General features: G+C 40.7%; 1 protein-coding gene across 1 annotated transcript in view; it reads right to left on the bottom strand.

The window, feature by feature from the left end:
- The window catches only part of GAS2 (growth arrest specific 2), a 131,791-nt gene that overhangs the window by 102,527 nt on the left and 13,016 nt on the right, over positions 1–16,248 (bottom strand). The window contains exon 2 of the mRNA XM_065404432.1: positions 14,454–14,578. Within this exon, the coding sequence (XP_065260504.1) occupies positions 14,454–14,578 (125 nt within the window). The remainder of the gene's footprint in view (positions 1–14,453; positions 14,579–16,248) is intronic.

The following is a 16,248-nucleotide window of genomic DNA, read 5'->3' as shown; positions in this document are numbered from 1 at the left end:
TCATGGTCTTCTGGCTCCTACTCTAGTATCCCTGCATGAATATTTGATGGGAGAAAGCTGGAGAATCAATTTTGTCTATGTTCCACTGAGAGCCTAAGCTTTGTAATATCAGCTTCAGAATGATGCATGGAGCTGGGCAGGGCCTGCAAACATATGCAGTGAACTCAGGACATTCAGTAAAGAAAGGAACAATTGTTGAACGAGTTTTACTGGCATGAACAAGTGCTGATTTATAATATGTGGAAAATCATCTAAATCTAAGAGGATTTTCACAGGGATGGTAAAAGACACTTCCATGACCCAATGATCAGCCCTGCCAAATCTCAAGTTCCTTCTTCAAAGGATGGAGGCACTAGGTTCTCTTAAAACTGAAAATTAGTCAGAAAAATTTTGAACATTAACAAAACTTCCTATTCATCACTAGCCTCATTCTCAAAAAATGATAGAGCCATTTTCCCTCAATCTTTCAAAAAAAAGTTCAAGCTACCAAGCATGGAACATTTCTGTAGATGACTGGGGCATAGACAGTCTTGCCTAGCAGTCACAGCTTGGCTGAGGTCTGCCCACCAGGGATTGGAGCCACCAGGCCAGAGTTGGAGGAATCGCAAGGCCAGGTCCCATTAACAAGAGTCTGGGTCAGAGTCAGGCCAGGGTCAGGCAGTACGAGGTTAGAATCAAGAGGCAGGAATCAGGGTCAGAGTCAGAATGGAGTCAGAGACAAGAGCGGAGGCAATACTGGGTTAGAATCAAGAGGCAAGAATTGGAGTCGAAGTTGGGCTGGAGTCAAAGACAGGAGACAAGGCAAAGTCTGTCATTGCAGCAGGCCAAGGTCCGTGTGGTTGCCCAGACAACTTCCTGGGCCAACCCCTGGGGTTAAGTAGGGACACTTGGCCAATCAGAGGGCAGCAGAGTACTGTCACTCTGGGTCTCATGGGCAGTACTTCCTGTAGCAACTACTCTCCACAGTGCTCCCTGGCCCTACGGTTCCTTACAATTTCAGCCTGAGTAATCAAAGGTATCAGCAACTGAAAAGAGGCTTATGAAGGGAAATGTTAGCAACCTTATCATAGCTGTTGCTAACACTTCCCGAACGACATGGTGCTGCTCCCAAAGTACTAACATTTTGCAGAGATCTCTGGAACTGAAGGCAGATGACCTGCCATTGGCTGGTTGAGTAACAAATTCCTAGGTGTAGTCATCATGACATGGTGTTTATCATCATATTAAAATAAAGTCTCTTCTCCTTCTTCTCATTCCTTCTCTTCCCAGTTTTCTCTCAATGATCAATCTCATCCCCTGTGATTCTTTTAAATGCAGTGGTGCCGGTGAAGGGGGAGTTTCTTTCCCTTCCTGCAAGATTAGTTCCAAATGGGGCTTTACCTAACATGAGCCAAATGTCAAGAATAGAGACCAAGATAGTGATCTAGGAAGGAAGTTCTCTCTTCCTTTAAACTATTTTTTTGCAGTTGCTTTATCTGTTTTCTTTTCAGATTTCCAGATGTTTAACAAAGATACAGCTTTTATTTGACACCAAAAATGCTCATATAAGATTTCATGCATAACTGTACTGAAGTTTAGTTTGATTCTCCAAAGCCCTTACACATTTGTTTTAAACAAAAGTTGCATCTTTGTCTTTTTGATAAAGCCTTTGATTTTCTGTGACTTTTCCAATTAGAAATCACGAGAAAGCTGCTGGAGCTTTGGGAATTCTAAAAAAAGGTTCCATGAGTTCAAAAACATATTGGAATGTTAACCTATAGATCCAAATTTCCAATCCAGCCTTAAATCAGTCTGAAATTATGAACAAAGCCTTATTGTGTACTTTTGCTCAAAGAGCTGTGAATTTACATGTGCAAAGAAAAATAAATGCATATGTAAAAATAGGAATTAGATGTATAATTGTCCACGCCATACACAATTTGGAAGCCATGCTTGAAAATTTTGTTCATAATGCATGATTTCTTCTGTCTTATGTTCTCCACTTGTGCCTTTGTATTCCACACACCTCTCTATTTAGCAATCTCTGCCCAATGTTGTAGGATTCACAGTCTTTGGGTATAACCACCAAATCTTGTACTTCTTACTAAGTTATTGCTCAGCCCAAACTAGAGTCCATGGGAGTTTACACTAAATAAGGACTGCAGGGGTTTAGCTCAAAGCAATTGTTTGCTCTTGATGATAAATTTAACATGAATGTAAAAAACAAAATCATATGATGCACTTAAGTCCAGATCCTGCAATTACATCCAATAGTGTGTGTGAGAAGCCCCATATCAAGTCTTCTATTATAGGATATACAAGTTATTTAAAAGTACTTAAGAAAAGATGTTATAGTAACATGTTACCAAGCATTTAGTAGAAATGGGGACACACAAAATTTCTAGCAACAAGTTAAATAATGAATCTGTCTATCTATCTTAGCTAATACTGACTCATCTATCCCCATAATACTGACACAGCTATAATGATAAATCATTTAGAAAGCTAACAGGTAATACTAAAACTGGTAAGAACATTATTACCCAGGCATAAATGCAAGAGACATAATTGTCAGCTAATAAAGCACATGACTGGAAATCCAAAGATCTGGGTTCTTCTGCTCTCTCTGCCACAGTCTTGCAGTCTGACTTCAAACCAATCACTTGGGGTGATATTTTCAAAAGCACATTCAGGAGTTAACCACTAAGCTCCCATTGATTTTTCCAGTGCAGGCTAAAAATCAACTCCCACCAATTTTAGGAGCTTGATAGGCTTTGGGCACCCAACTTCTTGACCTGCTTTTGAAAATCCCACCTTTAATATCTGTGCCTCGGTTTCCCCATCTGTAAAATGGGAATGATCGTATCAACCTCACACAAGTGTTGTGAGGATTAAATCGACAGACCCAGATTCTGAGCTACCCTGCAAAGCCATGCAGAGGCAGGGGGGTGAGCAAGAAACTCCTTATTCCCTTCCATGGCTGCATCGAACCCATGACTGCAGCAGGGCTGGTGCACGATGACAAGCAATCTGCTCCATTCCCAATTGAGAGAGCAAATTAGGCTTTCTCCCTGTGCAAGAAGCAGCAGCATGCTTTTCAGAGGCCCAATGTCTCAGTGCTCCCACTGGGGTTGTGTGGCTCTACACTGCCCCTGACTCAGTGCTGTTGTTTTAAAGCCATGACTTAGCCCTCAGTGTTTATAAAGTGCTTTGGGATCCTTGACAAGAAGGTGCTATATGGTTGCAAACCATCATACTTCCAGAATAGTGTCAACTGGTGTGATAGTATGCACAACTCTACATCAGCGTACAGTCCTCAGCAGACAGCCAATTCTTCCATTGGACTCAGTGGGAGAGTTGCTTGTCTGAGGCCTGCAGAATCAGGCCCTTCGTGCATCTGCTATAAACTTGGTAGCCGTCCAGTTAGAGTGTCTGTATGTAAGTTTAACACATTATTGACAATGCTGAAAAAGGTGTAAGGAATTATCTGACAAACAGCTTTACAGCCTTGTGAAAATAATCCCATCCAGATGGATTAACTCTTGTAAATGGCTTTGCAAGGTTATCTTGTTTCCCCTACACCGTGTCAGCACATCTTCATTCAAAACAATTCACAGAAAGCTGCATATGTAATTATTACCTCTCCTAGTCATTATGCATGCTAACATTTTGTGTGTTTTTCATGACAGCCGCTACACATTGAGCAGAGGTTTTCATTGAGTTGCCCTCACTGTGTCAGTTTTCCCTTGAGTACTTGCATTAATTTAGAACCCTGTAAAATCAATGTGTAGTTCCAATTATTCCTTCCAGTGGTCACTAGATTGTCTTCCTTATTTCCATCTTACATGTGGCTAGCCAAATTTTATGCTCCTTTCTGCTGGCTTCACTAAGGCTGGATTCCCATTTTCTGAAGGATACCTGTTCGGCTCACATAACCTATTGAATATTGTCACTTAGCCATATTTCTTGCATATCTGCTTTTTTCTTTAGGTGTATGCATGCCTTCTGTGGCTCTCAAATAGTATGCTTAAGCAATCTCAATACAGAGTCTAAGGATTTTAATCACCACCACTGGGCATTTTTGATCAGCATCCTCATATTCAAAATCCCTAAAATTTGCTACCCTTCTGCAGGTTTTATATGATTCCTCCCGTGAGAACGTTGAACTTAATTATTTTGTTATCATTACCACCTAATGGCTCAATTTTAGTTACTTCTTGAAGCAACCCCTGTGTGTTGCTTAGGACAATTGAGAATAGCCTCTCCTTTTGTATGCTCTAGGATTAAGTGTTTTAATAAATAACTGTAATAAATTGAGAAACTACTTCCCTAAGTCTTGTCCCAATGTAACATTTGATCAGTTTGTATATTGATGTCACCCATTATGGCTATATTATTAGATTTAGTTGCTTCTGATCTCCCTCAGTATTGTGCATTCAATATCCTTTTCCTATTCAGGTAGCCAGAATTATAAACTTGCTCATATCTGCCTTGGGATTTTGCCATCATACACATTCTAATGTATGGTCCTCTCCACTCTGAAATATTATCTCATTAGATTCTATGGAATCCTTTATGGACAGTGCTACTCCCCCATGTCTATGTCTTACTCTGCCCTCCATGTATCAATTCTAGACACGGATTGCAGTACCCCACTGATTTTTGTCATTCTACCACTGAGAAGCCTGATTCTGATATGGAAATATTTAATGCTTCTCCAACACACCACATAACCCTGGTGCCCACCAACACTGTCCTAATCCTTTAGCAATATACAGCTTTGGCTTCTGAAGGTAAAGTACAAATTTTGTTAATATAAATAATTACTGGCCAAACCTCAAAGTCATTACTCATTCCTGACTCCTCACTCAGTGAAACTTAAGGAGATGTACCAAATCCTGAGCAGCTAGTCAGCATCCCAGATTCCCTAACATTCTGATGCAGTAGTACTATATTTTGCTAAGAACTGTCATTTCAAGAAGTTCTGAGCATTTGGTTGTATTTGGCTGATTAGGACATACACCTTTACCCCAATATAACGCTGTCCTCGGGAGCCAAAAATCTTACCGCATTATAGGTGAAACCGCATTATATCGAACTTGCTTTGATCCACCGGAGTGCGCAACCCCGCCCCCCCGGAGCGCTGCTTTACCGCGTTATATCCAAATTTGTGTTATATCGGGCCGCGTTATATCGGGGTAGAGGTGTAAATGGTCTTCCTGGTAGAATAGTTTATTTAATTCCACCTAGTATTTTCAATATCACAAATCCAAGAGCCCAACCTTTTGGGTATGAATATATGTGTGCACCAGTGACCAAATTAATCCCTGTATTCACATCCTACACATTATAGTAATAATCTTTGTACAAAATAAGCCTTTGAAGTATCATTTGAAAACCAATAATTCACTGGTCAATAATATCAGGGTGAAATGTATATAGCAGCATTATATGTAAAGTTATGAAATCCCCCCCGTATACTGTTAAAGGCAGTGTTCTAACTCACATAGCCCTGATTAGGTAGGAGTGGTCAACTGGGCCTGTCTTTAATAAAGGGATGTGTGTTTACCTCAATTTGAATATAAGCTGTAAACAGTGAGAGGGGGAAGAAAGAAGACAAAGAAAATCTGCATTTCAGCATACACAGGTGAAGAGAAACAGCATGAAGCCTCCCTCCTTCACCAGACTCCATGTGTCCTTGTTCTCAGCCAAAAAGAACTTTAACTAGGGATTACTCTCATGAAAATGCTTTTCAAAGGGTGACTGAAATATGAAAATGTGGGGCAAAAGCACCCCAAGTTCCCTTTCTCTATCCATCTGTCTTTTTTCACCTCAGAAGGCAAAACAGCCAGCCATTTGGCTTTTGGGACCAGATCCTGGCCTGAGAGTTTGGTCAACAAAGTTACTGGAAACATGATAAGAAACTTCACCTTGAGACAAGTCTAGTTTATGAAGTTTAGAAAGCATTTTATCTTCATTTTTCTTGTAACTGTTTCTGACTTTAATGCATCTTTTCTTGTGCTCACTTAAAATCTCTTTCTTTGTAAGTGAATAAACTTGTTTTATTCTTTAATCAAAACTAATCCAGTGTTGAGAACTGTGTGGGTAACTCCATTTAAAGTGCCAAACTGTTGAATCTTTATCCCTTTAGAGGGGCGACAGACATAGTATATCTGGACTGTCCAGGAGAGGGCTGGACACTTCAGAACATATGTTTTTGGGGAAAAATCTGGGACTGGCAGTATGTTGGGGTTACCCTGCATGTAGTAACTAAGGCTGTTGGAAGCCAGAGTGTGGCTGGTGTTTGTTAACAAGCTGCTGGGGTCAGAGCTGCTGGACTAGAGCTGTGGCTATACACAGATACTCTGGGTGTGGCCTGCATGCTGTTTGGCTTTGTGTGAGGAACCCAGGTTAGGAGCCACAGCGGCAAAGCATTGTGAGACACCCCAGCTTGCAGAGCAGGTGGGGACACAGCCCCTCACTGGTCTGGACTGCACCCCAGAATGCCATAGTATTCCCCCCCCCCCATCTACAGTCAATCACAGACCTTCTAAAGCTGATGGGTGTGCTAGCCACCCTTCGTTCCAGCTAAACAGAAGAAGTTATAGGGTAAGATAGCTAGAGACAATGCAAGCCACCGCTTGAGGTATGAGGCCACATGAAAGGCCAAATCAGCAGCTAAGCCATGTGGACTGAAAGATTTCCCTGTGGACTGATTGCAAAGGAAGGAACTGTGGCATTGATTGGTTATAGCTGTGTGTATATGTGTGTGTCAGAGAGACAAGGTGGGCGTGATAATATCTTTTACTGGACCAACTTCTGTTGGAGAGAGAGACAAGATTCCGAGGTTACACAGAGCTCTTCCTCGGGTCACAGCTCTCTGAAGCTTGAAAGCTTGTCTCTCTCACCACCAGAAGTTGGTCCAATAGAAAATATTCCCGCACCCGCCTTCTCTCACTAATATCCTCGGACCAACATGGCTACAACAACACTGCATGCATGCAATGGGCAGAAAGTAGCCAGAAGGCAAAATAAAATCAGCAGACAGTGAGAGAAGTGTTGTGAGCATGGCCATAGGAGGGAACAGAGGCAGAACTCCTTGGGGCACAGGACCATCTGGAAAGGGAGGCTTGGATGGAAAGTACCTTCTGTTGTATGTCTCTACTTTGTTCAGGGAAACAGGCATTGTGTACATTTTTTAAATAAACAGGATTGCCAAAAAAAAGATCTGATTCATCTCATGTAATCAATTTCTCCTCCCAAAGGAAACAACTTAATGAGGCCCTGAACCACTGGGGCCCGGGACCCATACAATAACATACAGTACCTACAACTTGAGAATCTCAAAGCACTTTACAACATTAATGAAGTAAGCCTTAAAACAATCATCCAGGAAACATTTTATTCCTAATTCACATATGGAAAGAGGAAGCATAGAGGTGTTAAGTGTTTTGCCCAAGATCAAATAGCAAGTCGACAGCAGAGCTTGAAACTAACTTGGGTCTCCAGCCTTCCAATCATGTGGTTTAGCCATAAGAACATCCTTCCCTATTTGCATCCAGACACACAGTGCCCTTTAATACATATTTTTAAAAAGGAGTACAGAGATTTTGAATTGTATAAGTTTTCACCACTATATGAGCTCTACAAGTGACAACTGCTTAGCTTAGCTTCTCTGAGCTGTCAAAGAGGCACTCTTTAACATGAAATATATCCTCATGAGAAAGTTTATTTAGGGCAAAATACTCTTCTCAAAGTCTCAATGTACACCTCTCATCTTCACTGTAAAGCTCAACATGGATGCTCTGCAGTCACTGGGCCAGGTCCTCAGCTGATGCAAATCAGCATAGCTCCACTGAAATCAATGTGGCTACATCAATTTACACCTGTTGAGGATCTGATTCATTGTACATATTTTCCACTGCCACAAATGCAAGCTTTGGACTTGGAACAAGAGCAAAAAGTACTATAGAAACCTTCAATGTGATTAAAGGATGGACAGTGTGGACCAAAGAAGAGACTCATCCTGAAAATACAGACTCTGAACAATGATTGCAAACGTATTCACTATCTATGGAACAAATTCTGAACACAATCTCAATGTGGGCTGCATATGTCTGCATCCAAACACTAAATTTGTTCTTCTATTAATACAGTGGCTGAATTTCACTGCATATGTAGTCTAATCCTACACAGTCATTTTAACTTGTCTCACATTAGACAAAGAAGACACACTGGAAAGCTGTCCCCAATCCCCTCACCGCATGGACTTTAGGATTTTTGCATCTAGATCCACTATGAAGCTCAGGCCTACCTCTATTACTGGCCCAAATCAAAGCCCAAGGTGCAGACTCTCCCGGGGGGTGGGAGAGGAAGAGGGAAGATTTGGATTCAGACCCATGATTCAGGCTTATATCTAAACAAAAAAATATTTGAAGTCAAGCTAAGCTAAGACACCCCTTCAGAGAGGTCATAAAAAAAAACAAGAATGAGTCTGTATGAACCTCTGGAGACTGAAAAATATGTCTACTGAATGTTTTATTTGCTTTTATTTGCCATACAACCATTATGACCTTAATGGAATTCAATCATAATACAGCATAAATATACATCCAGCTTTAAGTACTGTGGGCAGAATATTATGTCCCGTATATTAAAATACTGATAACTATTAACACATTTTATTTGAGCTTACTTTAAAATCTTACATGTTACTTAAATCATTCCTAGCAAATGTGTGCTCAGTGCATACCACACATGCCTTGATGCTTTAAATTTGTTTGTACAGCTGTGAAATTCTCAAATTAACTATCTGTCAGGAAAAGTAAAATATTGCCTGGAGAGTCAGGAGATGAAATCTAAGCCAGTGGGAGAAAATTACAAAATGGCATCCTGCAATATGAATCACTTTTATGGAATTGCACTTGTTGTAATAAGAAGTTTCTGGGCAGCGAGTCATTAACTGCAACATGGGTAGTTTCAGACATTTACTACTGTACAAGTCTCTGGCATTTATTAATATGACTATCTCTGTATCTGCCAGTTTACTAAACCTGCAGGATTATGACTCATTTGACATTGCAAACAGCACACATTATGCTTCTGAAAGAAAAATGCAGCCCCTCTTGCAGAATGCATTCTACACTGACTGCGCTCCAGGGTCTCCAGCAGTCCATGTGCAGACAAAGTTCCCATTAATGCCAGGAGGAGTTTTGACTGATTCAACAGTGCAGGATCAGACCTCTAATCAATATAGACCATGAACAGAATTTTTAAAAGCCCCTATGGGCCAGATTTTCAAAGATGCATAAAGACACACAAAGGCACTAAGTAGGATTTTAAGGAACACATAAGTACCTAATTCAAAAGAGGTGCTTTCAAAAATCCCAGTGGTTACCTTTCTGCATCTTTATGTGACTAAATACCTTGGAAAATCTGCCCCTGAATAATCATAATAATAATCAGCCTAAATCTATGGGGCTAAGGAATTAGGCTCCTAAATAACTTATACATTTTTGAAAATTTGACCTCGTATTTGACCTCAGAGAATTTCTTTCAAATTTGTCCCTCAGGGAGGCAGGATTTTGCTGTGCTTGCCTGCGGAAGTATCAGAGAATTCACCCCCAGAAACCAGGGATCCCTCAAGACCCATGCAGAGCCTATGCTTTTATGCTGGCTTCTGGCTCCTCACTTCCTTTTCCAGCTTCTTGTTCAGCCAGGGAATTTCCAGCCCACTGCTTCTTCTGGAGGTATCCTAATACCACAGGGATGCGTCTACATCACAGAGGGGAAAGCAATTTAATTAATGCTGTCAGGGTCCTCCAGGTTTGGAGAGAGGATAATGCTGTAGAAACAGCCATTGGTTCACTCCCTCCTAATTCTTGCAGTCCCTCACCCACAAAGGCCAATTCTTGTGGGGCTCCTATGCAGTTGAGGAAAAGGGAGGGGAACAATCCCATCAAAGCAGTACTCCCCAAGCTGCCAAATCCTCCTGGATTTTTTTTTACCCTCCTATAACTAAAAGGACCAGATTGTGATACTACCTTGCAGTAGGAATGGGACTGCTTATGGTGTAAAAGCATTACTCAGGCTCAATAAGGGTATCGCAATCTGGCTCCATGCAATTCCAATGAACAAATGAGCAATAACTTCCTTCAGTGATTCAGTGTGTGCATTATCCAGTTTTAATGCATTCCTAGATGTGTTACTGGACATGACACCAAAGGCAGACAACTAAAAGGCTTTTAGAAGGGCACAGGGATTAGCAATATACACCTGAGATAACAGGATGTATCTTTTTCCTTAAACTTGTAAAAATGAATTAAACCCAAAGTATTTCATGGAGCCTGAATTACCATTTGAGAAGCAGCTCACACAGAAGGGAGAGCTCCACGTTTGGAAGTAGTTTAAATTCTCTCTAGTCTTTAGGATTATGGCAGTACCTTGTGGGATTTTTCCATTATCTGTCTCCCCTGGTCTCACCCTACACTGTCTGCCTCCCCCTCACTCAGCTTTGGCCTGGCTGCTGCCTCCAAGCCAGTTATTCTAGCTGCCATTCCTTTTATATCAGTCAGCTTCTATTTTTTTTTTTTTTTTTAAGGATCTAAGTGCTTTCTCTATTTTAATAGAAGCTGGAGTGTCTAATAGACCTAGCTGCCAAAAATGTCATCTTCAAGGGGGTTGCTGGGTGAAAGCCTGTTATGTTTCTTTATTCCTATGCACTGAGTAACAATCTAATGGCTCCAGAATACCACATATATTATTAACATGGTATACAGTAATGGTTCCAGAGAGTATTGTAGAATTCTTACTATGCTAAATTTCATACACTATGATTCTCATATAAATTTCCTTGGCACCAAGAGTCAAATTTTCCAGTTGTGGAGTCTACTGCCTAGGACTGCTACATTAGGGAATTACAATATGAAAGGATAAACAGACCCCTAATAGTTTGTAATGACACACAGCCATTACACTGTCATTTCTTTGAATTCTTATTATTCCAAATATGAAATATACATTGAGAAATAGCTTTGGACTGAGATTTTTCTATGTTATTTCAATTTGTTATACCAGTCTGACAAAGAAAATTACCTATACATCTAAATAACTACAGTATAACAGATTGCCAAAGTTCTAATTGTCCTATTCTTTACCTGCTGCCATACTTACTCCAAAGAGTGAGTTCAGTGAATTTTGGCTCTTTTAGGACCAGATTCTCATGTGGTGTTAGTGTAAGCCCAGAATGTCACAAGATCTGAGGACGTGGCCCTACATTTTGATACATTTCCTGTTAATCTTTGCTAACATCATCTCTCTCCCCAAGCAACAGCAGATAACAAAGGTGTGTGATAATGTGATGATGCAGAAAACCAAAGTGCAGGTGTCCAACAGAATTGCATTGCTTGAGGTATTGATTTCATAAAATATTTGTTAAATTGTAACTACTGGCTAATTCATCTTGATTCAAAAACCTGTCTCATCCAACTATTAAATTCCTCAATAGTCTATATAGAACAGGGGTCGGCAACGTTTGGCACGTGGCTCGCCAGGGTAAGCACCCTGGCGGGCCGGGCCAGTTTATTTACCTGCTGACGCGGCAGGTTCGGCCGATCGCGGCCCCCACTGGCCGCGGTTCGCCGTCCCGGGCCAATGGGGGTGGCGGGAAGCCGCGGCCAGCACATCGCTCGCCCGTGCCGCTTCTCGCCGCCCCCATTGGCCCAGGACGGCGAACCGCGGCCAGTGGGGGCCGCGATCGGCCGAACCTGCCGCGTCAGCAGGTAAATAAACTGGCCCGGCCCGCCAGGGTGCTTACCCTGGTGAGCCGCGTGCCAAACGCTGCCGACCCCTGATATAGAAAGTAGGAAAGGGGAGGAGAAAGTAAAGATAGAATCATAGAACTGTAGGGCTAGAATGGACCTCAAGAGGTCATCTAGTCCATCCCTTCTGAAAGTTTATGCCAACCTGTGCAAATGACTGACTTTCTGGCTCACCAAGAGACATCAGAACTCTATAAAGGAGAGCTACCAATGGTAGTTCTACGTCAACATTTTAGGTGGACCACCGTAACTTGCATTAAACTTTCTTCTTTAATGTGATAAATAAACAAACTGTGGTAAATAGAGGGGGTCATAGAATAGGAAAAATTTCCACAAAGTGTCTTTTTTGTCAAAAAATTCAAATTTGCAATTTTTTTGATCCGCCCTAGTGATTAATAATTGATAGAACTTAAGTAAAACTCATAGCTGCCAAATTTTGCACAGCCCCAGGTGTGACATTTTATGCAAACTGTATGATAAACTAATCTGCATCTGGATTAGAAGATTTTAAGGCCAGAACAGACCACTCCAATCATCTTAATGTGATCTCTTGCACAGCACAGACCATAGAATTTCAACAAGTGGTTTCTTCATCAAGCCCATAAGTTCTGGTTGAGCGAGGGCATAAGTTTTACAAAGAAATCCAATCCTGATTTAAAGACTTCAAGTGATGGAAAATCTACCATATCCTAAAGTATGTAGTTCCAAAGGTTAGTTACTTCCACTATAAAATATGTGCACCTTATTTCTAGTCTGAATTTGTCTAGCTTCAGCTTCCAGCCATTGCATCTTGTTATGCCTTTGTTAGACTAAAGAGCTATCTACTATCAGAAATCTTTTCCCTATATAAGTACTTATAGACTGAACTCTTAACCTGCTCTTCGTTAATTTCTTTAGCATCTCATTGTAAAGCATATTTTCAAGATCTCAGATCATTCCTACTGCACTTTTCTGAACCCTTGCCTATTTGTCAACATCCTTTTCAAAGTGTTGACACCAGAACTGATGATAGTATTCCAGTAATGGTCTTACCAATGCTTTAGAGAAAGGAAATAACACCTCCCTACTCCTACTCGATATTCCGTTGGTTATATATACACTACCCTAGCATTTGCTTTCTTAGCCGCTGCATCACACTGAAAACTTATGTTTAACTTATCTATCATGATCCCTAAGTCCTTTTCTGAGTCATTGGTTTCCAAAATACAGTCCTACATTCTTGGTTCCTAGACAAATGGCTTTGCATTTAGCTGTAGTAATGCATGTTTGTTCAAGAGATGAGATCTAGATCGCTCTGTAGACCTGACCTGTCATCATTTATCACTGCACCAATTTACGTGTCTTGTGTTTGTGAGTTTTGCATATGTACAAACATCTGCATATGATCATAAACTTTAACTTATGGTCAACACATCCTGCCTCAGTCAGTGGCAAGTGAAGGACAGGAACTGCAGAAAATCTGGCAGCTTGTGGCTAGTGTAGGTGGGAGTGACTCTGAGGAGCTGCTAGGATAGATGGCAGGTAAGCCCCAGACGGTGTCTGAGATGGATGGGTGCTGAACAAACAAAGGGTGTCTGGGGCTAGGTGGGTGCTGGAGGGAGTCTGGGATTGCTGAAGAGGAGGAATCAGGGAAAACTGGGATTCTCAGAGAGGACTGGGTGTCCACTTTTGGAGGGGGAGGGGCTAGGAAAACCTGTTTAGAGGTAATCTGGAGACTCAGAGGAGTTGGCTGGATTCATAGGGGGAAAGCCAGATGTTGGGATAGGTGACTGTCTGGTAGGATGCTGGGGATTCTGGTGCTAGTACTAGGCCCCTCACCTCTGCCCTATGACTGCCTTCTTCTCTTCTCCCCTACCGTGATTCAGCATGGGGAGACAGACAGGCCACATGGCTGCCTGGCTTCAGGCAGAGCAAGCGCTACAGTGATCACAGACGGCCTGTAACAGCAACTGCCGACATTCCTGCAGCCCAGATCCAATTGAATGTGTGGCAAATGTTACCAAAATTATTACAGGTGAAGATGTGTAGGATGGAAAGAGCCAAGCTTGACTCTCAGAGCTCAGGCTTTGTTTTCAGGACTGGTGGTTAAAAAAACCATCTTTTTTTATTTGTACACTGAGTTCATTTGATAGGGAACTCACTGAAAGACAATGAACATGAAATTCCACAATGTCATTTTTACAAGGTTACTTTGAAGAGCAGAACAAGACTTTAGGGCTGATCAAAAGTTTACTGAAGCGAACAGAAAGACTTTCATTGTCCCCAATGGTCTTTGAGGCAGTCCATTTAAGAACACATTTCAAAGCAACCTTTGCTGCTCTTCTGTGGCTTCCAGGCTGTTCATTGAAGTGCTGCTGCAACAGAGCCTTTAATGGAATGTGCATTACATTGTCAAGGATACCAGCACGATTACTAAAATAGCTCATTTTTGTGAAAGAATTGGCATATAAGAAAAAGCACTCAGCATTTGGAGGAATGTACACTGATTTTACTAGAGTTTTATTTTCTCATTTTTCTATGTGGAGTAGTGGTCCCAGGTTCCACGGGGTAGAGCCTCCACAAACAAAACCTCTGAAACTCTCAAATACAATTAGATCCATGAAGTTACAGATCCTAAATGCTGATAGCGCATGTGACATGTTATCTAAGACTTACTTTGCCAGGCTTGTTTGCATCAAAACTGTTTTCTTTAAATTTCTCTTGTAGGGTCTCAGCTAGTCGACACAGCAAGGCACCATTATCCAACTTCTCCATAAAAGTTTCTGCTGTTATCTCCCTACCTGAAAGGCAAGAAGAAAATTAACATGGCAAAAAAGGATGCCTGTGTCAACACAAGAAATGTAAATAATGGATTTGCAAGGAAAATCCATAAACCAAACCCCATTGAAGTCAATGGGAGTCTTTCCATTAACTTCAATGGGCTTAGAAACAAGCCCTAACTGAATAACTCACATTACACTGAGTTTTTATCATTTAGTCTTGCTGCTATTTTCCTGGCACTGAGACACAATTTTTTGGATACATTTTTTGGTTGGATAATTTGATGTTTTCTTTGGGATGGTATATTTTTAAACATTCATCTTGTCAAACAACACATTTTTGTAGAATGAGTCCAACTAATATGCCAGATTCTGTTAATCTTATTTTACCATTTCTGACTATACAGGACCACTTTTTTATTTTAGTGACATTAAAAAGGTGCCAGATTGACAGCCCTGCAGCATAATGTCTTAAATTTATCCTCAGAACAACTACACTGCAAGCTTCACCCTCACTCCCAATAGTCCCCAGCTTTAGAGATGAGAGGTTAATTTCTATTTCATTGTTAATTTAGGATTTGATCCTGGAAGGTGCTGACAATTTTCTGTCAAAATTGTTTTTTGAAGGAAAATGGAGTTTGACAAAATGAATTTTGTCATTAAATGAGTGTCTACTTTCCATGGAAAATTACCAATTTATTTGGTCTAAAAACTAAATGCTCATAAACAAAAATATTTTGATTTTGGTAATGCTGTCACATTGCTTCATGAGGATTGAAGTTTAGTTGCCTCATTTCCCCATTGATCTCTACAGGCTGGGCTCCCTAGTGGATTATATCTCACATGATACACTGCTTCCACTCTCCAAGACAGGACATCCTGGTGCATCATAGCAGATGTAATCCAACCAGGGTGCCAAACCTATAGATAAGCTTGGAAGGATTAGACTTTTATCAGTAAGTGTCAGTAAACATGAATTTCACTATACACGGACAAAACGATAAAAATATTTCCACTGATAGTAACTGAAATTTACAGATAGGCAAAGAAAGAAAATGCTGCTTGAAAACTTAAGAATTTGATTTAAGAATACTTAATTTGACATGTGTAGTTGACAATTTTGTTTTAACTGTTATAAAACTTTTGAATCTCAATGCCTACTGTCATTAAAATAATTATTTTCTGATACCCCCCCATAATTTCCTGCAAGTGTGAAAACTAAAAATAGATAAAAACAGTAAAATGATTTAAAATAATCAATATTACCAATCAAAATTATATAAAATATAAAAATTGAATTCTGCCAAGCTTTGCTATAGAGGAGGAAATGAAGTAACTGAACTTCAGTATCAGGCAGATTAACTGAAACTATAATTAAAAAAAAAATCAAATATCAGACACAGGTGAGCACAATATTGGAGAAGATCAACATGGCTTTTGTACAGGGAAATCATGCCTCACCAACATATTAGAATTCCTTGAGGGGTTCAACAAATATGTGGACAAGTGCGATCCAATGGATATAGTGTACATGGGCTTTCAAAAAGCCTTTTGACAAGATCCCTCACCAATGGCTTTTAAGCAAAGTAGGCAGTCATAGAATAAGAGGGAAGGACCTCTCTTCGATCAGTAACTGGTTAATAGCTAGAAAACAAAGGGCAGGGATAAATGGTCAGTTTTCACCGTGGAGA

The sequence above is a fragment of the Emys orbicularis genome, chromosome 4 (assembly GCF_028017835.1).
Source record: "Emys orbicularis isolate rEmyOrb1 chromosome 4, rEmyOrb1.hap1, whole genome shotgun sequence".
Lineage (NCBI taxonomy): Eukaryota > Metazoa > Chordata > Testudines > Emydidae > Emys > Emys orbicularis.
This window is presented reverse-complemented; position numbering and strand designations above follow the sequence as displayed.